Source organism: Ciona robusta, chromosome 7 (genome assembly GCF_009617815.1).
Source record: "Ciona robusta chromosome 7, ASM961781v2".
Taxonomy (NCBI): Eukaryota; Metazoa; Chordata; class Ascidiacea; order Phlebobranchia; family Cionidae; genus Ciona; species Ciona robusta.
Genome location: NC_143241.1, coordinates 5,184,338 through 5,207,022, shown reverse-complemented (window position 1 = coordinate 5,207,022; position 22,685 = coordinate 5,184,338). Strand labels below are relative to the sequence as shown.

Sequence of the window (22,685 nt, the reverse complement as noted above, 5' to 3'; positions counted from 1 at the left end):
TTCAAAGCATTCTCTGATCCTTTAATCTAGTTATCATTCTAGTTAGCTGCATATTTAAAACTGTACGCATACGCACCCATCACCTTACTGTTGAAGTAAGCTCACGCTGAATCAAACGCAGTGCTTATATTTCTAGTTGCTTTTTTCTTGCGTCGTTTCATCAACTCAAAACACTCGCTCTCGTCCCGCGAGTATGTAGCAAAACATTTGTTTGTGCTTTTCTCCCTTATTTACTCGGGGGATTTTATATAATAGAAGAGAAACTACAGAACGTCGCGTGTTTTACCATGTGGAATTTATTGACTTGATACACCTGCGTCATCAGTTTCACTCAGCTGAATTCACGGAAAATTTCAAAAGGTTTTTAAAGTCATTACCGTAACGTATGCATTTATTAGAAAAGCAAACGTTGGCAGATATTTTTATTGCTTGGCTTTTAAACGTCTGGTGTACATATATGTCTTATTAATCTAAATAGCCAAAGACTGTGAAATTTTGTTTTAATTTACTCTGCCTTGAATAAAAAGAAACTTTCATTTTTAAAAACTTTTTTCGGAATTTCCTATACCAAATATTTAAAATGTTTTTGTTTTTTTATTTCGTTATGTATATATAAATATTCCAGTCAGTTGCACGTATATACGACGTATAGTGCCCCGCTGGTTTTATTAATAGAACATTTAACGCGACGGTACAGATATAGAATGAGTATAACTAACGCACCGTACGTAAAAACATAAATACCCCGATACTCTTAATAAACTGTGAATGTACATAATTATTAAGGAACATTTTTCGTGTATAGTAAAAGCACACGCTGTATATGAGTATGCTCACGGAAAAAAAACGTAGTGATATAATTATTTTTCTAAACCCTAGTTGGGCCTATATAATGACGCACACAGCCGACATACATTATTTTTAGAGACGTTTATACCTCACGTCAAACACGGTGATATTCTCACGCACATAGCAATCTCCTGATTTAACCCGAAAGACGATTGTAAAATTTCATTACATGCTGCATCGTTTCTTCTCATTGTATAAGCTTGAATTTATTTGACAAAGTTATAAACCAGCTCAACATACACTAGGGAAATATATACACGTTATGTTATCGAAAATCCAATTTAATTTCCAAATATCTTTTTATATGTTGTCGAAAATTCAATTTAATGTCTCCATGTGTTTTGTAAACGTTTTGATTTTTTATACATAAATCACACTATGCGACATCACCGAAAGTTTACATCCCTAAAAACCAAGTCTATTTTAAACTTTTGTTTGTCATACTGGATACTGCGTACCAGGTTTACTTTGGTATGTAAACAAGTCGAAATTGGCGCGAAGCTGTTTTCTGTGACAGCAGTACCAGTACCGTACATGCTTATTTAAACACATGGGACTATACAAAGAAGGCGGAAATTTTTTTCCGCTAGAGGCGGTAATTATTTAAATTAAAAAATACGGAAAAACGAACAAAACAGCACTACAAATTGTTAATAAGTGTAAAACAAATTAATTAAATAATAAAAATACCTTACTAAATACATAAAACACTAGTAAGAACATATTTCCCACATTAGGTCGGTTATATACGCTCTTTCGTTGTGTTTATTGTCGTCGGGTCTGTGCCTGTGGTGTAGCGGTTTGCGTGCGGTCGTAAACTCTCTTTGTTTCATTTTTACCGGGTTCGAGTCCCGCACAGTGGAATACTTTTTTATATTTTTTTTCAAGTTTTTTTTGTTTGACGAGTTTGGGGTTAGGAGTTAGGGGTTAGGGGTTAGGGGTTAGGGGTTAGGGGTTTATATCTTATGTGTATAAACCGTGAAACTAACTGCTCCCCATAAAATAGAGAAACGAATTTGTCATCGCTTCCTAGCGGAAAAATTTTTCCGTCTTCTCTGTATAGCTCCATGTTATTTAAACGTATGCAATGTTCAATAAAACTAGACTTAGATTAATTAAAATCACTTTCAGATTGAACTAATCAATGGTTTTGATGATAATAGTATTAGGTGTGCAATAAAGAAAATGAAACAATTTTTACAGACAAGAATTTGCGCTCTGGCAATTTTTCTTTTGTTCAACAAGCCGGCAGGTCAGTAAAACATTAATTACCTGATACTGCTTAACATATAATGTATTTAGAGTATCATTGTATAATGTAAGTAGTACTTTTTCATGGTGTTTTTTACTGTTTTATAAAGACACTGAACGCATGGCCTTTCTTTATCATGAACATATTTGTGCACTGCTTTGTAGCAATTGTTCTCTGACATAAAACACACGTGTTCAGTGTCTTTATAAAACAAGATTTACTTAACTGTCTTTACATGTGTTGTGGTATGCACATACTGGAGGATTCTTCACTAAGGATAAAACATGAGCTAGTCACATTTCATTATTTAGTTAAAACGCTTTGGACTGTACTTTTTGAGATTCAATCATGTTTCGCAGTTTTTTTTGTAAAATATTTATTTCCTTATTTAATTAATTTTCTGACAGTTTTTCATATAGTTTTATATAGTAATCACCCACAAAGAAATCCTTGTATTTACCACAAATTTGGTTCATTGCTTATAATGAAAAATATTGTGCATGGGATAAAATGTTGCTTGTAATCCTTTTACATTTCTTAGTTCCACAAGAGTTAAATGTGAAATGCCCTTCATTTACTCACTTTTCAAACGGGCGAATAATTTGTTCCAATTCCAACAACATCGGTTCTATTTGTTATTTCTATTGCAACGAAACTTATGAGCTTAATGGTGATTCAAACACTGTTTGCCATTCTGGCATTTGGTCTAATTCGAAACCATCATGTTTTAGAAGTTTTTCTACAGGTGAGATATAATAGTATCTTTATTCGTCTCTTTTACTAGGGTAGCCAATATTTGAAAAACATCCTTGCGCTTAAAATTATATTTACATATAATTAGAAGAAAATAAGCGTGGTCAAAAATATGATTGATTATTTATTTTTGCCTGAATTTATTTTTTCAGGGCACAAAACAATTTTTATGCTTTTGAAAAAATGTAAATTATGTAACATTGTAGCAAGTTACTTTTATGTTTCATTACTCTATTTTTACATTTCTGCATATCGCTTTAAATTTTACACACCACCACTTTTTATATAGAGCCACCTATATTGTGTCACATCCTCCAAAGTTTCAGCAATGGTGAAGTATCATGTACAAATGGCAACCATGCTGGATCAGTTTGTTCTTACACTTGTTTTCTTGGCTATAAGTTGGTTGGCAACCAACAGACAGTTTGTCATTTTCAAGGATGGAGCGCAACACCACCTGTGTGCAAAAAAAGCACGCAAGGTAAGCTATAGGTTTTTTTAACAGTCAGTCTAACACTTTTTTTAACGTTACAGTACATGAATACAAGTGGCACACTGTTTAGCATGCTTAACTTTGAGTTAACGGTTAAGGGTTCAAAACTTGACAGTGCTACTGTTTTTGGTTAGGATCAAGACACTTACCGACTTTTGCTCTAACTCATTGGTCACTAAAAAGTTTATAAAGTAGTGCACCTGTGGACCTGTGGTATTATAACAGTTATTGCCTTGCTAGATGAAGATAAACAAAATAAATTTATCCATCACCAGTTGCTGCAAGAATAGGCAGCTGCACCCCCCTTCAACACCCCTTTCATGGTCACTTTACTTGCTCCAATGCTTACCATTTTTTGTCAAGCTGTATTTTCTCATGCCAAAACTATTACAAGCTTAAAGGAAGTCCGAATACTAGATGTTTATACAGTGGTTGGACAAATCAACCACCTCAATGCACTAGAGATTTAGCAAGTAAGCAATAGGAAATAGTTCCATGGTTTTATACAAAGCTATATATAGTTCAAAACTTTGTTTTTAAGCTTTTAAAAAACCTGCAGTAGTTTTTATTACAGCTCAGTGAGTTCTAAAACTTTGAACTTTGATTTTTTCTGCTTCCGTTTAAACTGCTGTGTGCATTTAATAACCAAGAAATCTTCCTGTAAATTTATGTACCCGTAAAAAACTACACATTTGTACACTTGTAAAAAGTTAACATTTATATACTTGTAACAAACTACACATTTATATACTTATAAAAAAATACTAAATTTTGCTATCCATTTCCACAGTAAAAGGAAGAAACACATTTTGTGCCTACGAACCATATCCTCTTGCTTCGAGGGTTACCTGTACTGATGCAAGAAATAGTGGTTCTGTGTGTACATATACTTGCATTGAATTGTTTGAACTAAGTGGATCAGCAACTCGTACTTGCGTGTCTGGATCCTGGGACAATCCACAACCGTCCTGTTCAGCTATGACGTCCAGTATTCCTGCTGGGGGTAGGTTATTAAAAAAAAAATTAAAAAATTTGGCGACTTTGAAAAACGGTCTGAAATGCTGGAAGTTGGTATTCTTTTACTGTTACTGAATAAAAGTCTTTACCTACTAGCTTTACTCGATAATTTTAACACACACCATGCACAACTGAACTAAAGTACATTTTAAATTTTCAACCACTGCCTTATCACCACAACTAATAGAAATAGTATATATAACAACATAGACATAATATAAAACGCACACTGGTTGAGGGAAATATAGAATATAGTAACATAGAAAGTAGAACATACAATTTTATATATATTTGACAAAAGTGTATCTAGCATAATGTTTTTTAACATTTAGAGATCACCAGTTTCCACTACCATGCGTGTGTATGTGTCCTTGCCTTGGACAAGACACTTAACGTCAATTGCTCAAACCATTCATTCAATATGAATTGTCTATTGTCAGCCATGCATTAAAATAAACCCCCTAAAAATAAAAAAATTAACCACAAAGATAAATATGTGGTAACTTGTAAGCAACACCGTGTGTATAAAACAGAACAGGTGTTTTATAACCACTATTAATGCCACGCCATGAGGGAAAAAAGTTTCATTCAAATAATTTTTAATTTTAATGTTTATTTTTAAGTTTAAAAAACCATTATGAACAGTATTTGGTGGGTTTATAATTAATTTAACCCCAGTCAATGTTTTTGCGAAATTTGCTAAACTATTTTTTTTTCTTGTAGGATGTTCCCCTATTCCATTAGGCCAAAGTGTTGAGCAATCATGTACAAACGGTATTTCAGCTGGTTCGGAATGCACATTTTCATGCAGTACACCCACTCTTACTTTGAATGGTATTGACAAAACCACATGCTATAACGGACTGTGGTCAGAGAGTAGTTATCCTTTTTGTACTGGTAAGAACTGTTTAAATTACTTTAAAGGTTCTACTTGAATTTTAAGGAAAATTGGCCTGAAAACAATGATTTAAAAGTGCTAAGCATATTGTGTGTGATTTATAAAATATGTTGTAGGTTTTATTATTGTAATATTGCTTGTGGATATTTATTGTGTAGTTTCCGAGCTTTGACAAAGTGGTTAGCGCACCTCTTACGTAATGAGTTGTGGGCATTGTGGGGGTATGTGTCTTTAGGCAAGGCACTTAAGAGCAATTGCTCCAACAATGGGTTGCCCAAATTATTAGCCACACATAAAAGAATTTAAAAAATTCTGCAAAATATAATCACCAACAAAGTAACATACATGCTAACTCGTGAGCTGGCACGAGGTGTATGAAACAGAACACTCGTGTGGCTGTGTTATAACAACTGTTTTTTTCGTGCCAAGCAAGTAAATTGTAATAGATTATAACCATATACCAGTTTATGATCAGGAAATTTATAAACTTATTATAAATTTAGCTTCTTATTTTAATTTTAGGGAGTTGTTCAAATTTTTTTTATAAAGTTATTGGTTTAGGTAATTCGTTTAATTTATTGTTTCATAATTTTACAAAAAGAGATTTAAAAAGGTGTAAACATTTAATTAAGTATTTAATAGCAATTTCATGATGTATAAATATATATACTGTATATTCGAAAAAAATCATTTAATAATGTTTATTTCAGTTCAAACTTCTTCTGCATGCCCAAGTATTACCAATGGCCCTGGAGTACAAATGTCATGTTCAGACGATTATAATGCTAACTCGATATGTAGCTTCACATGCGCAGGTGATCGTACTTTGTCTGGGCCCGAAACAGTTACTTGCCAGCAATCGTATTGGACCGAACCTTCTCCTATATGCCTTGCATCACGTAAGATAACATATTAGTTAGTAGGGTGCATAATTTTTATATATAGTAGGGTGGGGAGGATGGGACACCTTTTCGTTCTATTTTCGTGTCCCAATTGGTGGTAAACAAAGAACATTCAAAGAATTATAAAAGCGTATCCTTAAACTTCTATAGACCGTTGTTAATTGTTCAAAACACGATCATCATATTAAGATATTATGTGCTAAAGGTGTTCCAATTTAGCCTACAGAACAGTACTATATCTCTTTAAATACAGTAACGAAGATCAGATTAATTAAAATACAAGGAGGGATAAGCAGCAAAATGAAAGTCATTAAAAGACATTTTAAGAGTGTAATTTTGTTCCTAATAAAATTGTTTTTAGTTTTTATATAATGGCTTGACTGGCTTTATAATTCCATAAAAAAATTGCAGCGTGGTCATATATATAATATATTTAACACTCTTGTCTTATACAGTACTTTTTCTCATCCAATTTATTATAATATAAATGTCCATATTCTAACATGGCTTCTGTCACAGTTGGTTGTCAAGTTCTGGCAAACCCTGCAAATGCCCTACTGAGCTGTACAAATGGAAACAGCATAAACTCAGTTTGTACATTCTCATGTTTACCCCCATATAAAATGAATGGGGAGCCAATTATCACTTGCCAATCCTCAAGGTCTTGGGTTCCTGATCCTCCTGCTTGTTACAGTAAGTCATTTGTTATAGTAAGTTTGGTATCTTTGCTCAGTGGTTACCACGCGTGCCTTCAACCAAAAGGTAATGGGTTCAAGGCTTGTCGCTGCTACCACTGCGGGCGTATGTGTCCTTGGGCAAGAAACTTATTGGCAATTGCTCTAACCACTAATGGTCACCGATGAGTTGTCTAAGTTGTAGAAAAAATAGAGGGTTTCAATACCTTAAAAAGGAGATACAAGACCTTTAAAATCCCCCCTGGGTGCGCGACTAAATGCATTACATTATTTTCCAGCTCCATCATGTTCCATACTAACCAGCCCTGCTGATGGTCTAGTTAGCTGCTCCAATGCCAACTCATTTGAGTCAGTATGTACATTTACATGCAACGAGGGTGCATCTCTAACAGGGGAAGCTGTTCTTACATGCAGCAATGCTGGGAAATGGTCACATCCAAAACCAACTTGTTCTGGTAACTCTGTTTATTTTAAATACAATAGATTTTTATGTAACAGTAATTGTGCAAACCTTAATGAATGATTGACAGTATGTGAAATATTATTAATTCTTTATAAACAAAAGTTCTGTTCATTTTAAATACAAACAACTTTTTTATGTAACAGTTATTTTGCAAACCTTATTTAACGACTGACAGTAACTGAAAATTTAGATGTTTTTTCTGTGTGGGTTACAATTTAGACAACCCATCGGTGGCCACTGGGTTGAAGAATTTGCGATTAATTGTCTTGCTAAAGGACACAAATTTTCAGGTACTGTCAGGACACAAATTTTTAAAGGTCACAAATTTTCAGTTACTGTCAGTCGTTATACGTCCACAATGGTAGCAGCGACGAGCTCTGAACCATTTCTTCTATCCACTGTGCAATGGCGCCAATAAAAATATTGATGCATGCATACAATATTATCTTTTTTTAATTTACTAGGCAAGTGTTCAGAGTTGGGCGAACTGGAAAATGGTCAGATATCTTGCGCAAATGAATACAATGTTGGTACAGCTTGTGTTTTCTCATGTGCGGATGGTTATAGTGTTCGTGGTGAACCAGTGACCACATGCACTCCTGAAAAAACATGGTCAGACCCCCCTCCTACTTGTTTTAGTAAGTACAATGTAAAATTTTCAGATATTTTTTAATATATATATATTTTAGTTTTTTCTAAATACTTTTATTTCCTTAATATAAAAAAAATCTCAATTTACACCTGTTTATAATTGGTTTTTAATCATTTATTTTATTTTTTAAAATACATTTTTAAACTAGATTTTTAAATACATTTAAAAATATCTCATTAAATCATTTCAAATACATAATTAAATGTTGAAACTTTGAACTTTTTTTTTAATACACCAATAAATCTCTTTTTTTTTTGTTATAAAACAACAAAATTAAACAATTACTTCAAACAATACCTTTATAAAAAAAAGCTTCTAACAACTCTTTAAAAATTAAAAAAAGATGTTGGATTTATAAAATTTTAATTAAATGAAACAGACAGAGAAAGCGTACGTTGCCATCCCTTGCTATCGGAGCTTTTCAAGACAGGTCTCACCTGCACAAACCTCAACAAAATTGATTCAACATGTGATTTAAAATGTGAAGACGGAACCTCACAGGAGAAGTTTTTCTGTCGTGAAGCCGTAAATGACGACGGTGCTGCATGGTTCCACAAGGATGCATGCGAAGCTGGAGGTGACAATTTTTGTTTTTTAACCACACTAATAGTTTTATGAACGTTTCTCGTAGCATAGAGTGAGACAATATTTTAAAATTCCTGTAAAATCAGGAGGAGCACTTTTGAAATATAGTTACATCGTTGTTTTCAAACATGGCCATCCTCATTAAATAATTTAGTTAATTTATTGAATTCAATATACTTTTTTGTTTAGGAACTGAACCAATTTTAAGCTATTAAAAGTGGGTGCTAAAACATGTAATGACGTTCCAGGTAGCCTTAATCTTATGGCTATGATGCTTTTTTCTATTTTTAAACAACTTTAAGATTATGTTAAACTGTTTCACACAACATACAACTAGTATAACTTTTACATTTTAAAGCTCACTATAAGATTATATTTTTACTTTTTCTTTAGTGCTGAAATATTTTATATGAACCACCTTTTATTTTTGCATGTTCCTTGTCTTTTCCCAGGAAGCAAAGTGAAATGTAAGTAATTTTCATTTTCTTTTTTCTGTGAAGTTTTAAGTAGGCTTTTCGGATTTTTTTTTAATAGAATATTGAAAACTAAATGGAATGCTTATATCTAAATTGTGGCAACTACAACTTCTAGTCAGTTACATTTTGTATTGTGCAATTACTTTCATGCTCTACTTTTTGTCTATAAAACTCTTGCTAAACCGTTTCTCACAAAGTTATATACGTGGTAGCCCGTAATAGTGTATGAAACAGAACACACGTTTTCACACCAGGATAAAGCAAGTTACATTCTTCTTTCTCTACATATTTACAGTATGTGAAGCTGCTTTGTTTGATGTGATCACAGTCATAGATGGTTCATTTACTGAAGCTCAGTTCACTGACGCTGTAAAACTTCTTGAACAAATGGCGCTGGTTTTTAGAGAACATTTTGTAAAAAAGCAAATGAGATGGAGTGTGGCCACATCTGGTGCAAAAACTGACTCCTGTAACCTTAATGACAAAGTGTCAAGTTATAATGTAAGTTGATTTTATGTTCATAATTTCTTCCAATTATGTAAATACGTTTTAACTGTACGTGTTTTAAAAATTGTTGTTTCGTCATTGTATTTAAAATATTTCTAAATCTTCGCAACTGTATTCGAAGAGACAAATAAAAGTCATTGTTGTTGTTAAGTTTTACATTGATTGTTAACCTTATAACTGGTTTCACTGAAAATGACCACGGATGTTTTGTTTCATGAACCTCGTGCCCACTTTTAAGTGACCACACATGTAACTTAGTAATAGAATATAAATTTTGCGAGTTTTTTTGTTTTAAATTTTGCAAAAGTAACCTCATATGGCCGTTATGTAACTTTGTACATTTTTTTATCTTTTAACAGACTAAGATACCATTTGGAAGACATAACACCTCCACCCTCTTTAAAATGCTCAAACAAATTCAAAAACCTGACTCTTGCGCCTACTACTCCACCCCTCTAACTGAAGCTACTGCTGCACTTACAACACATGGGCAAACGCTTGCCATTCCAGTTCTACTTCATATGAGTGCAGGGGACATATCTTCAGCTTTTGATGTAGCCAAAGACATAAGGGACGGAGGTGCATAACATTACATTATTTTACTTATCTCTTTGTGGGTGGATTCATTGCAACACCTGGGCTTTTAGGCACTCTTTTCCACACTTTTTATTCATAGCATGTTTTAACAACTGTTGCTTTGCTGTTTTTTCCGTACTCTTTGTGCTATAACTAACATAAGCTTAGCTATTGTTTTCGAACAGATAAAAAATTTATTTATGTGAAAAATTAATTAACAATAAAGAGAAAGAAATTAGCAGCGAAATCACAGTGGTTTAAAAACATGCTAAAGGTAAAACACTTATCCCAAATATAACAACCATGAATGTAAAAGTTATACATTTTATTGAATGCAGTTGTTCTTTTGTTTTATTTATTAGCATGTTAATATAAGTAACTACTGTCATTATACCATTACTCCTGGTTTTCTTCCCAATATATACCACTACAATTTTTGTTACTGTGATTGAAGAGACAAACAGAGTCATTTATTCAAGCTGTTTAGTTACAACCTTGAAAATGATTTTAAACCGTTTTTCTCCAGGTATACGAATTTTTGCTCTTGGAACTGGCTCCACAACAATGGAAATGGTAAAAACTTTAACTGGATCCGCAAACACTGCATTCTGGGTCAGTGATACGGAGAAGTTATCGGACAAATATATTCCTATCAGTGATACATTGAGAAGTTTGGATTGTGCAGGTATGCTGGACAGATATGTTATGACTTTGATTCAGTGTTTTTGAACCACTGGATTATAATAATATTAACTTTAAATTTTTTTAGCGAAAAGATAGGATATAGCGACAAAAGTACAGTTGTTAAAACACGCTTGCAGTTTAAAAATGTATTCACATTTAGTTGGAAGGAAAATAAGCGTGGTCGCTACACCTAGCGGACAAGCGAGTCATTTATGTTTAATCAAGTTAAAATCCTAATAGTGTATCAGCACAAACGATTGTATTGTCCCTTGCCCTAAAATAGTGGTCATCGCGCTTGCCTCATGCCCAGAGGATACAGGTTCGAGGCTAGATGCTTCTACTGGTATAAGCGTTTGTGTCGTTGGGCAAGACAGTTACCGGAAATTGCTTCAACCCAGTGGTTCTATATGAATTATCCAAAATATGGCTTTGTAATATCATCAGTCACATCTTAATAAATACAATATATATTAAAAAGTAATTTATTAGTATTAGTAATCTCTAGCTTTTAAAAATTTTTTTCTTCTTTACAGGAACTGGTTGTCCAAAAACTTTCACTGACTTTGCAAATGGGAAGCACTCATGTCGATACCTACGTGGTTCAGGCACTGCGTGTGTGTTTGAATGCGATCTTGGCTTTAAACTGAAAGGGGCGAGGGTTTTACGATGTCTTGAAAGAAAGGGGGACGATCCAGAAAAGTGGTCACGACCGCAGCCTACTTGTGAAGGTAGGATTGTGGCAGCAAACTGTGGAAGAATTTACAAAAAAAATCGACTTAGTTTAAAAGGAAGAATTTATTATATTTCATCATTCAGTTAAAATGGTTCAGACTGTATATTTTGAATTCTTGTGTTTTGCAGTTTTTTTGTAAAATATTTTATTTAGTTATCTGTTTGCGCTCGCTACTTTTAAGCCCCTTAAAAATTAATAAAATGAAACTATTTTATCCTTGCATAGCAGGCAATGACAGTCATTATGACACGGGTTTTGTATTTCCTACACCCTGTATCTGCTTACACCACTATCTAACTTTGTTGGTTATCTTTTAATATGTTTAAATAGTAGCAGAATTGGACTCATATCCTCTAAGCTATACAACAACAAAAACCTCTATCCCTTGTTTTATTATGTAACTTTGTTGGAGATGGTCCCGCGCTGTGCCATATTGGTTAGCGCGCCTGCCTGTAACCCAGAGGTAATGGGTTTATGGCTCGACGCTGTTACCATTGTGGGCAAATATGTCCTTGGGCAAGACAGACACTTAACAGCAATTGCTTCAACCCAGTGGTCACTAATGGGTTGTCCAAATTATCAGCCATACATAAAATAAATGTAAAAATCCAAAAAAAATAATCACCTACAAAGTAACATACATGGTAACTCGTAAGCTGGCACGAGGTGTTAAACCCGTGTGGTGTGATAATGACTGTCGTTTTCTGGCCACGCAAGGATAAAGTAAATTACATTCATTCATTTTTTCTAAAAAATGTTGTTTTTTTAATATGTCCAAACTTCCTAACCCTAACCTACTCTAATATAAGTATTTTTTTCTACTCAATATGACTACTTGGTTAAAGCAATTACGAATGTCAGAATGTGTATAACTCAAACACACCCACAATGGTGTTCTACCCAGGTATTTTCTGTATCTACATAACATATTTCGCTTTGTGTTTTAGTTGCCCTCTGCTATGAACTAGAGCCAGTAAAGTTTGGTGGCATGAACTGTTCAGATGGTGTGAAACCAGGTTCGGTGTGTGTGTTTCACTGTGATGAGTATTACTTTCGTGAAGGTCCTACACAGGTAGAATGTGGAAAACTACAAAGTGGGGAATGGAGTGAAGCGTCAGCCACTTGTGCGACAGGTGATACTTTATGTCAACAACTCTATGTATATTCTATGTGGGTGACAGATTTAGGTCAGGGTTTGCCTATTACCCCAACACCCAGTTCTAAAACCCATTACCCCAACACCCAGTTCTAAAACCCATTAATGACCACTGGGTTGGATTAATGTCTGTTTTTCATACCCAACAACAAGTAGTTTTTACCCATCGAGTATTTTTAGCAACTTTCTATTCGTTGGCTAAATTAATTCAATTTTCGCTACTGTATTTAGAGAAATAAGTAAAAGTTATATTATGTTTTGCTATAATAATAATAACTTTATCTCTTCGATTATGGTAGCAAAGATTGAAAAATAGTTAAAACGGAAAGACGAAATATAGCACCAAAATCCCCCTCATTTAAAGAAGTATATTATACAAAAGACAATCCTGATATACTTGCTTAAACAGAACTTTATTAATACAGTATACATTATTATAATAGGTTTATATTAATATACAGATCTTCTTTGCCTTCCTGCACTGCAAAAAATCGAGAACGGTGAGCTACAATGTCCAGATGGAAATCAATTCAACGCTGTATGTACTTATAAATGCACTGAGGGTTTTCTGTTAAGTGGAAGCCACAAGTTAAGATGTAGCACCCCTCTGCAAGAAGGCGGGGCAGCGTGGAACAAAAAGCCTCCAAAGTGTGTCAGTAAGTATTTTAGCTTAGATTAGATTAAGTTTCTATCTCTAACCTATAGGTTTTGGGTTCAAAGCTCGTCGCTGCTACTGTTGTGGGCGTATGTGTACTTGGGTAAGACTAATTAGTTTGTCTAAATTGTCAGCCATACAAAATAATCACTCACAAAGTAACAGACTGGATAACTCGCAAACTGGCACTGGGTGTATGAAACAGACCACTCGTGTTATAACGACTGACATTCTTTCGCCATGCGAGACTAAAGAAAGTTACTTTTATTTATTCATTAGCTACTTATTTATATGTTGTGTAAAAAGACAATTTTTTCTGAATGACATTTTTTTCTGAATATATAGTTAATATAAGCCTTTGCTGGTGTAAACAGCTGTAATCCCATATTTTATATACTAAACTTTTCCATCCAAATTTGCAAGCAACTTTTGTCCAAGATGACCAGTTTATCACTTTTGTTTGTTTATGTCTCTTACCCCTTACCAGACTGTTATTTCGAAGTTTTTTACATATCTTACGCAGTTTTTACACAGAACAACTGTCTTTGCTCTGGAATGTTAGGATAATACAAGCTACGTTCATTTTTCACACAGAATGCCCCATCACACCTTGTGCCTTGGATATTGTTGTTGCGGTAGACAGCAGCGAATATATGCAAGAGGAAAAGTTTAAAGAAACAATTACAGCGGTAGAAAATCTGCTCAATAGATTTGATGGCTCCATAGATCAAGGCATAGCACATGCTGGTCTTATACAAGTGAATGGAAAACCAACGTTCGACTGTTTATCATCATATGTAGACAAGAAATTAAAGGTAAAGAAATAGAGACTTGCTTATACAATGCCTTAGCTTGTTGATTAGAATATTTAATGTAAAATATGTGAAACTGTAAAAATTACGTAATTTAATATTTTATTTATCTCTTTAACTACAATAATAGTGGTCATATTAAATTAACATGGCGGAAAGAAATAATAAGTATAGCACAAAAGAATAAAAATTTGTTTTACCAAAGTTTAGTGAATGTCTAGAGTAACTTTTGTAAGAAATCTTGCCGTGTCTACATTTTAAAGCTGTTGTGGTAAAATTTAAAGTTTTTGAAATTTTGCAAATCCTGAGTGGTTGATTTGACCAGCATGGTGTACTAACAATATTTTGCAAACTTTAGCTTTTAGTAGACTAGGGAAATTGGGACACCTTTGCACATATATTCCCGTAGTTTAAGACCAATTGTTATTGATTAATTTCAGTAATTGGCTTAGGCACACACTTACACTCGTAAAAATACTGTCGAATAATCTATATTTTTTTGTTTATCATTGAAGATGAACTTTTAATAATTTTTCCCCACATTGCCCAACCTCCCACTCTGCTATATAATAGCGACTGTTGTTGTTTACCCCACGATAAAAAAAAAGTTTCATTTGTTAATAACTTTTACCAATATTTCACCAGGTTGAGCTTGATCTTGCTGAATATTCAATTGAGCAAGTGATCGAGGCTCTCAAAAACACATCGAGCAAGTTTGGGTGTCCGACGGTTGAGAGCGCCATTGCCCGGGGTGCCTCCTACATAAAGGCAGTGGGCAGGGAAAATACAAAAAGGGTTTTGATATTAGTGACAGATGCAGACGTTAGTACAGAAAAATTTAGTGAGGTTGCTGCAAAGACTCAGCAAGAGGAAGGTTGTTATTTTAGATTACAGAATTAAGTGCAGGTTAAAAAAATACATAGGGCTGAAAATGTATAGGAAGAAAGTATATAGGGCTATAGGAAAAAATTAGAAGCTATTACGCTTACGCGCAAAGTTACACATAACTCGTATAAGGTGTACGAAACAGAACACCTGTATTACAACGACTGTCGTTTTTACACAAGGATTAATAAGTTACATGTGTTTAAGCTTCGATTACTGTTCTTTTATGTGCCTAGAATTCATATTGTGAACAGACAAGTAATGTAGGTGTCAGAGTAATCGTTGTTGGGAGGGATACCTCAGGTGAAAGCACAGACGTTGTGGTTAAAGGGTTAAACCGTCATGGACGCCTTGTTGTTACACCTTCCTTTGTTGGTACGACAACTCCAATTGAAGAACTTATCCTCACTTTCACAAACCGTGCCTCAGGTCAGTTTAATTAAATTTATGAGTGTTCTTGATTTCGTAAAATAAGATATCATTCTTATAGAGTTTTGGGCCATAGTTTATGTGCGTTAATACCTTTCATTTGTCTTTTCAATTACAGTAGCTATGTTGATTAGTAACTTGCTTGAAACATTTATTCCCAAGTTTGATAAATTGTACTACCTTCATAAATTGTACTGTAATTTGATAAATTGTATTGACCATTGCTTGTTTATATATATATTGTCGAAGAAAGTATGAATTCATGTTTTGCATTAATTTTCTAGGTTTTAAACAACCATGTGGCTGGTTGGGCTATTTTGCACTCTATGTATTGATAAGAGCATTAAGCCGATGATGGTAGTAATATATTCCTGGTTTACCAAGCCAAGAGTCGGGAGAGGTTACAGTACAAGGATGCGATTTCATGGCACAGTGTGAAGTGAAGGGTCACTGTCAGAACAGAAACTAGAACTAGCCCCTTTTTATTTCTTACATATTTTCTGTTTTTACTCTTTATTTTCTGATTAGAAACAATATAGATAGGCGTTACTGTGAGCTTTTTATTATCAGAAACTGTATTGTAAGAGCAGAATTAATCCCAGAAGTTTAGATGTGGTAGGAGTGAGTGCTTGTTTTTCACACTGCTTTATCATTTGTTCAGTTCTTCTTTTGAATCTGTAGTAATATTAAAGTTATATGAGCGTTTTAATACATTGTGTTTAATATCTACCGTCTAATGGGGTAGAAATGGCTTTTCCTTTGGACCAACTTTGCTCGTCAGCAGTCGCAAAAACAAGGTATATGAAAGCACCGGCTGTGTTTATACATGCAGATATCCAAAAGATAGATTGCCATTGTGACAAGTTGTTCTGGATAATAATGTTGTTTTTTTTTAGAGAGAACTGATACAGTATGCTATGTTTGGTAAAGCGTATGTTAATTTTTAGACATACTTTTAAATTCATAAAGGTAAACCTAGAAAGAATAACCTATTATTATTCCTGTATATAAATAGGGTGGGCAAGAAGGGACAAATTTAGCAAATCATATCTAAACAATCTGTCCCGTCTTCCCCTATCCTACCATACAATTTTTTGAAAAGGGTGAAACATTTTAAAAACTAATGCGCCAATAAAAGGAGCTATTAAACACAGTTTAAAAGCAACGTCTTTTGAGAAACAGAATTTCATCACACCATACTACTTACGCCTTGTTGCAACAAAATGCCTGCAACTTGGGGGCCAAGGAAACCAGCCATGTTAGCAATGGTATTCGAAATCCCAAACACAATGCCTCCGTATTTGGGAGAAACGTCGCTAGCGTTTGCCTTGCAACCAGGAACTGCGTAAAACAAATCCTGTAAGAGTGTGTAGATTATATGGGTTACCGTTGCGTGACACCGTAGTCATATGAATGTAACTTACCTTATCCTCGCGTGGCTGGAAAACGACAGTCGTTATCACACCTCGTGCAGCTTACGAGTTACCATGTATGTTACTTTGTGGGTGATTATTTTTGGGGGGGATTTTTTTTAGTATGTATGGCTGATAATTTGGACAACCCATTAGTGACCACTGGGTTGGAGCAATTGCCGTTAAGTGTCTTGCTCAAGGACACACCCACAATGGTAGCCGCGTATACCTCGGTTGTTATATTATTATACAACTCGTGCCTGCTTCTGATTTCCCACTATGTAACTTTGTGGCTGATCGTTTAAAATGTTACTGATTTGCCCTCACAAGACAATAACGTCAGTCGTTATTACACGGGTGTTCGGTTTTACACCACGTGCCCACTTACAAGTTACTACATATAGTAGGGCGGGGGAGGATGGGGCACCCTTAGCACAAAATATTTAAATATTTTTATTGTGTTTTAAACGATTAACAACAGTATATGGGAGCAGGGAGGGTACAGTTTTATAGTTATTAGAATGTTCTTTATGTGCTACCAAATAGGACAAAAATAACACATAAAGGTGTTTCATCTCCCCCTACCCTACTGTATGTTGGCGTACAAGTTCGTATACCTACCAATACATGGTATGTTAAATTTGTCATACCACGAAAAAAAGTAGTCTACATAACTCCAAAGATTAAACCAGACGCAACATAGTACCTGCAAAGGCGCCAAAAGCAACCGATAAGGAGAAAAATATGACGACAGCGATCACGTCACAGCCTACGTAACCAGCAAGCACTACGAAGAATGCCGGAATAAATAATCCAATGGCTGTATTCATTTTTCGCACGAAGACGACGGACCTTATACGTCGACGGATAATGACGTCAGAAATGTACCCGCTCGCAACAGTGAATACCCATTGAAGAATGAAGGGGACTGAAGACACCATACCGCTCTGTAGGTAATTGTATAGTAGGGTGAGAGAGATGGGACCCCGTTTAATTCTATATTCGCGTCCCACTTTGGTAGTATACATCCTCCCCCAAAGGTATCCCAACTCCTCCCATCAGACTACTATATAAATATCTCTATTTTTGCTGCGGTTTAGAACCGCTCGATATATTTAAAGTTAAGCATATGAAATTAACTTGTTAATAAAAAATCAACCATTCTCTGTCTTACCATAGTATACTGAAGTGTATACTATGGTCTTACCGCCGTAACGTTGAAGTTTAGCATGGTGGACATATACGTTGGCAACATCGTAAATAATGTGTATACGCTCCAATTTGACGCAAAGTGACTTATAAAAATACTATGAACCGGCAACGATGTCAGCATAGAACCCCAAGGCGTACGGGTCTTCTGTTTCTGCGATTGAAAATATTGTTGGATTTTGATGCAATTAATGAATGTAACTTATTTATCCTTTCTTGGTAAAGCAACAATACTCGTTATAGCACGTGTGTTCTGTTTCATACAGAACTCACTTACGAGTCATGTACGTAACTTTACGAGTGTTATTTTTTTTAGAATTATAGTAAAAACAGCCAATTTTTAGCTAATGACTGCGTGGCTCGTAATAGTGCGGCGATCTATGTACTGTCTGTTAGCAAGGCACTTAACGTAATTGCTTGAACACGGTGCTAGTCACTAACGGATTCTCAAAATTCACACCAATACAAAATTACTTGGATTTATAGTTAACGGTTAAAACGCCTTGATAAATAATTTCGTACAATGTACTTTTTTTATACAAGGATGGGGAAAGATGGGACACCTTTCATTCTATTTTATCCTCGCATTTGGTAGTAAACAAATCATATCCTCAGTACTCTCATAGACCGTTGTTAACTGTTTAAAAAACGATCAGGATATTTAGATATATAGTAGGGTGGGGGAAGATGGGACACCTTTAACACATAATTTCCAAATAGCCTAATCGTGTTTTAGAGAATTAACAACGGTCTGTGGAAGTCGTAAGGATGCGGTTTCATAATTCTTTGAATGTGCTTTGGTAACTACCAAATGGAAAGAGAAAACAAAATGAAAAGGTGTCCCATCTTCCCCCAACCTACTATATTATGTACTAAAGGTGTCCCATCTTGCTCTATCCAACTATATTACCAAAAGCCCAACAATCTATATAAGGATAAAATTGTGATACAAAACAAGTTATTTTAAGCAAACGTTCAAAGAAACGCACTGATTACTTTTTCCCCTGGTGGGTCCGCACCAATGCTAGCAGCGATAAAACTTCGTTCTTCATCAGAGATCCGCGGGTGTTGCATTGGTGTGTTATGAATGAGAGAGAGCCACACTATACACCATATCATAGCTACCCCACCTTTAAATAATATATGGGTTTTTATACCTATACCAGGTTAGAAAAATACTTAAAAATTGTATCCGCGCGATTTTGCTATTACGGAAGAAAATCCCCAAACAGTTTTTTTTAAACAATACTAGTATAGTAGGGTGGGAGAAGACGGGACACCGTTACCACGAAATATTCAAATATCCTGATTTGGTTTTAAATAATGAACAACGGTCCGTGGGAGCCATGAGGATTCGGTTTTATAATCCTTTGAATTTTCTTTGTTTACTACTAAATGGGACGAGAAAATATAATGAAATTGTGTCCCAACTTTCCCCACCCTATTATATTAAATCTGAAAAATAGCCCAAAAGTCGGCGCGAATCCGCTGGCAAAAAAAAACTTTAACATAGACTTTAATGCCGAGTCCCATGGCGCGCCTTGTCGTGGAATGAATTTAACTTGTTTGTCCTCGTGTGGTGGGTCAAGGCACAGACGATGAGAGAGGCCACTCGTAAACTCTTTACGAGTGGCCTCTCTCATCTGTGGCCAAGAACAATCATTATAACAGGGGTGTTATGTTTCATATACCTCGTGTCCGTTTACGAGGCGCGGTAACTACTTTACCACGACGTCGGCTTGACTTTAACCATATGGAGTATAACTGTTGCCATTATTGGGCTTTGAATTCACCTGTAACATAAAACACGGCCTCCCACCCCCAATACTGAGCTATAACGCCAGCTAGCGGAAAAGAGATTACCGCCCCAGCAGCGGACCCCGACAATGGGATTGATATCAATAAACTCCGCTCGCTTGGTGGCGCCCATGTGCCCCAAGCCATTACCAGGGAAGGTGCAACCCCGCCCTGGAAAATATGAAGAAAGAAAATTGTTAAAACCGCAACGCTTATATTGGGGACATTAGTAATACATATATACGTATCTTTAGTTATGTCTATATTGGTAGCGTTACATTGCCCAGCACTCGCGCAGTTCAGGACAGTTAGTCAGCAGTCTCTTCTATTCCATTGTACGTGGTTAGTTTCTACAGCGTGAAATATCCGTGTGTTTTAAGGGTTTACGCTAAAGTTGGCCCTTTGCCCGACATACCATGGGGCCCCCGCATATACTTCAACTCATATTAAAGTCAACCACTTTCTTAGCGTTGTTTTGACCGCAGACAGTTTGTGTAAAGTGCCGTAATGCTTACATAGTGGCATTCTGTGACCTGAAGGTAACGCTAAAGTTGGCACCTTACCCCGACACCATGGGGCTACCGCATAGACCTCAACAAATGTTAAAGTCTACCAATATGTTCTTAACGTAGTCTTGAAATGTTTCGTTCTAAATATTTTAAATAGTGACATACCTGGCACATCCCAAGCAACACACGTGGAACAAAAAATAATTCAAAGCTTGTTTTCGCTGCAATGGGGGATAAAAAAGTAACGATAGAACCCAATATGATCTGTATTGCTACCAGCAGGCGAAAACCAAACTTCTTAGAAAGCCATGCGCCTGGTATATTACTGAGCACGTAACCGTAGAAGTAGCTGCCTAGAAGTAAGCCTTGTTGCTCTGGGTTCCATGTGAATTGTCCCGTCTGAGAGGTAAGAACATGGTCTTTATTTGTACTGTAGTTGCAAAGGTAAAACCTTTTGATAATTTAGTCATGGACGTATGTGTCTTGGGACAAGTCACTTGACGGTATACCCTGATAAAGTTAATCTAAAAATAACATCGAAACACGTCGGTCTTTAAGATTAAAATTAAAAAGTATTATAGTTACGAGAACATGTCTCTTTCCAGATGGATATACAATAATCGTATATATATACTGTGGGGGAAGATGGGAAGCCTTTAGCACATATTAATCTCTAAATATCCTGATCGCGTTTTAAACATTTAACAACGGTCTATGAAAGTCGTATGGATACGGTTTTATAAGTCTTTGAATGTTCTTTATTCACTACCAAATGGGACGAGAAAATAATGTGAATAGATGTCCCATCTTCCCATACTATAGTAGGGTGGGGGAAGATGGGACACCTTTAATACATAATATCCAAATAGCCTGATCGTGTTTTAAAGAATTAATAACGGTCTGTGGAAGTCGTGAGGATACGGTTTTATAATTCATTGAATGTTCTTTGTTTACTACCAAATGGAAAGAGAAAACTAAACGAAAAGGTGTCCCATCTTCCCCCACCCTACTATATATATATTTTATGTTAAAAATGATTACGACTTGTCAGAAAAGGTTTAGGTAAATTTTATTTTATTCGAGTTAGTAAAACAAACATAAGTACCTGTTGATATGTTGAACTATTCAGTGTTGCCAACGTTTGATTCTGGCAGCTATTAATCGTCGTATTATCCCCCATCGAACTTGACGTATAGTTTACCATAGCTACGATAGCAACACTCAAGTTGAGTCGCATACAATGAACGTTAACCATTCCCAGGAATCCCATAAGTGCCAAGACGTATCTTGCTTTAACGTAGCATCCGATCGTCGCGGATTCATTCACCTATATAAGATATATATATATACTAACATTCTGTACGGCGCCGTGGCAAATTAGCACGCCTGCTTCTAATCCAGCCTATCCAGGGGTTATGAGTTGGAGGCTCGGTGCTGCTACTATATTGGTGGGGTTTGTAACTCTCAGTGGTCACTAATGGGTTGTGTAATTTGTGAGCCATGTAAAAGAATCATCACCCACGAAGTTACACATGTGGTAAATCGTCAGCGGGCACGATGTGTATGAAACAAAACACCCGTGTTATAACCACTGTCGTTGCGCCACCGCGTGAAGATAAAACGGTAAGAATATTTGGATATTATTTGCTAAAGGTGTTCCATCTTACCCCACAGTACTACAAATATATAGGATTTACAGTTTTACAAATGTTTTATGGGAGGATAGGCTTATTACACATTTATTAAATGCCCTAGTTACTGGATACTGTTTATGAAGTATTTGATAAGCAAATATTATTATGTGTTTTTCACCGCGTTGTTGACCTACGAATGTTTGCAACCGTCGACCTGGGTAATGTGTTACGCCATAGCATGCAATTAACGTTGTATCTATCATAGCTGACGTAATGTAAAACCTGTATAATTTTATGTAATATAATTTAATTACTTTTTCTTTACTTATCTCTTCGGATACGATATCGAAAATATAATTTTCAAAACAACAAAGATAAAGGAATCAACAACAAAAACATTCTATGTATAAAACGTATGTGAAAAAGTCATTTAAAAAGCGTAGCTGTGAAACCCAATGGTAGTACGATACTGCAGAAAATCGATTTTAGTCCAAAAAATTGGTCTGTACCTCTTTAACAGATTCCATTTGTGTGGCAGACGTCTTTTGACTTTAGTTCAGCAAGAAATATTAAACCTATATAAAAACATTTACCTAACCATACATTCAGCTGGACCTATAAGAAATAAAAAACTGTTTTTGTTGAATTCAAA

General features: G+C 35.3%; 3 protein-coding genes across 4 annotated transcripts; 2 read left to right on the top strand and 1 right to left on the bottom strand.

Annotated features, from left to right (window-relative positions):
* The first annotated feature begins 1,641 nt into the window (after window positions 1–1,641).
* LOC149734083 (E-selectin-like) lies at window positions 1,642–5,027 on the top strand. The gene is made up of 5 exons (XM_089881578.1): window positions 1,642–2,101; window positions 2,643–2,846; window positions 3,144–3,335; window positions 3,623–3,820; window positions 4,138–5,027. Exons 1-5 carry the CDS (start codon window positions 2,035–2,037, stop codon window positions 4,437–4,439), a joined length of 963 nt encoding a protein of 320 aa, XP_089737704.1. The 5' UTR covers window positions 1,642–2,034; the 3' UTR covers window positions 4,440–5,027.
* Window positions 5,028–6,667: 1,640 nt separating this feature from the next.
* Window positions 6,668–16,199, top strand: LOC149734082 (P-selectin-like). The gene is made up of 15 exons (XM_089881526.1): window positions 6,668–6,857; window positions 7,138–7,314; window positions 7,787–7,960; window positions 8,354–8,551; window positions 9,012–9,026; window positions 9,331–9,536; window positions 9,902–10,121; window positions 10,645–10,803; window positions 11,336–11,530; window positions 12,483–12,668; window positions 13,153–13,347; window positions 13,941–14,161; window positions 14,804–15,032; window positions 15,311–15,472; window positions 15,757–16,199. Exons 1-15 carry the CDS (start codon window positions 6,668–6,670, stop codon window positions 15,825–15,827), a joined length of 2,598 nt encoding a protein of 865 aa, XP_089737652.1. The 3' UTR covers window positions 15,828–16,199.
* LOC149734081 (sialin-like) lies at window positions 16,009–22,685 on the bottom strand. 2 transcript variants are annotated; one of them, XM_089881561.1, is made up of 10 exons: window positions 22,543–22,685; window positions 21,505–21,726; window positions 20,565–20,798; window positions 19,887–20,061; window positions 19,090–19,223; window positions 18,092–18,247; window positions 17,591–17,831; window positions 16,680–16,813; window positions 16,203–16,341; window positions 16,009–16,147 (listed from the first exon to the last, which is right to left on the bottom strand). In XM_089881561.1, exons 1-10 carry the CDS (start codon window positions 22,558–22,560, stop codon window positions 16,122–16,124), a joined length of 1,479 nt encoding a protein of 492 aa, XP_089737687.1. In that variant the 5' UTR covers window positions 22,561–22,685; the 3' UTR covers window positions 16,009–16,121. The 2 variants fall into 2 exon arrangements, with proteins under 2 accessions (XP_089737687.1, XP_089737688.1); XM_089881562.1 differs by lacking the exon at window positions 16,203–16,341.

Bases quoted from the DNA above. Each gene is read 5' to 3' on its own strand.
- LOC149734083 (XM_089881578.1), top strand. From the start codon at position 2,035: ATGAAACAATTTTTACAGACAAGAATTTGCGCTCTGGCAATTTTTCTT. The intron at 2,847-3,143 runs GTGAGATATAAT...CTTTTTATATAG, and splicing joins TTTTAGAAGTTTTTCTACAG to AGCCACCTATATTGTGTCAC. The intron at 3,336-3,622 runs GTAAGCTATAGG...ATCCATCACCAG, and splicing joins GTGCAAAAAAAGCACGCAAG to TTGCTGCAAGAATAGGCAGC.
- LOC149734082 (XM_089881526.1), top strand. From the start codon at position 6,668: ATGGCTTCTGTCACAGTTGGTTGTCAAGTTCTGGCAAACCCTGCAAAT. The intron at 7,315-7,786 runs GTAACTCTGTTT...TTAATTTACTAG, and splicing joins TCCAAAACCAACTTGTTCTG to GCAAGTGTTCAGAGTTGGGC. The intron at 9,537-9,901 runs GTAAGTTGATTT...ATCTTTTAACAG, and splicing joins ACAAAGTGTCAAGTTATAAT to ACTAAGATACCATTTGGAAG.
- LOC149734081 (XM_089881561.1), bottom strand. The intron at 20,062-20,564 runs GTATGTCACTAT...CATATTTTCCAG, and splicing joins TGTTGCTTGGGATGTGCCAG to GGCGGGGTTGCACCTTCCCT. The intron at 17,832-18,091 runs GTAAGACCATAG...AATTACCTACAG, and splicing joins TAAACTTCAACGTTACGGCG to AGCGGTATGGTGTCTTCAGT.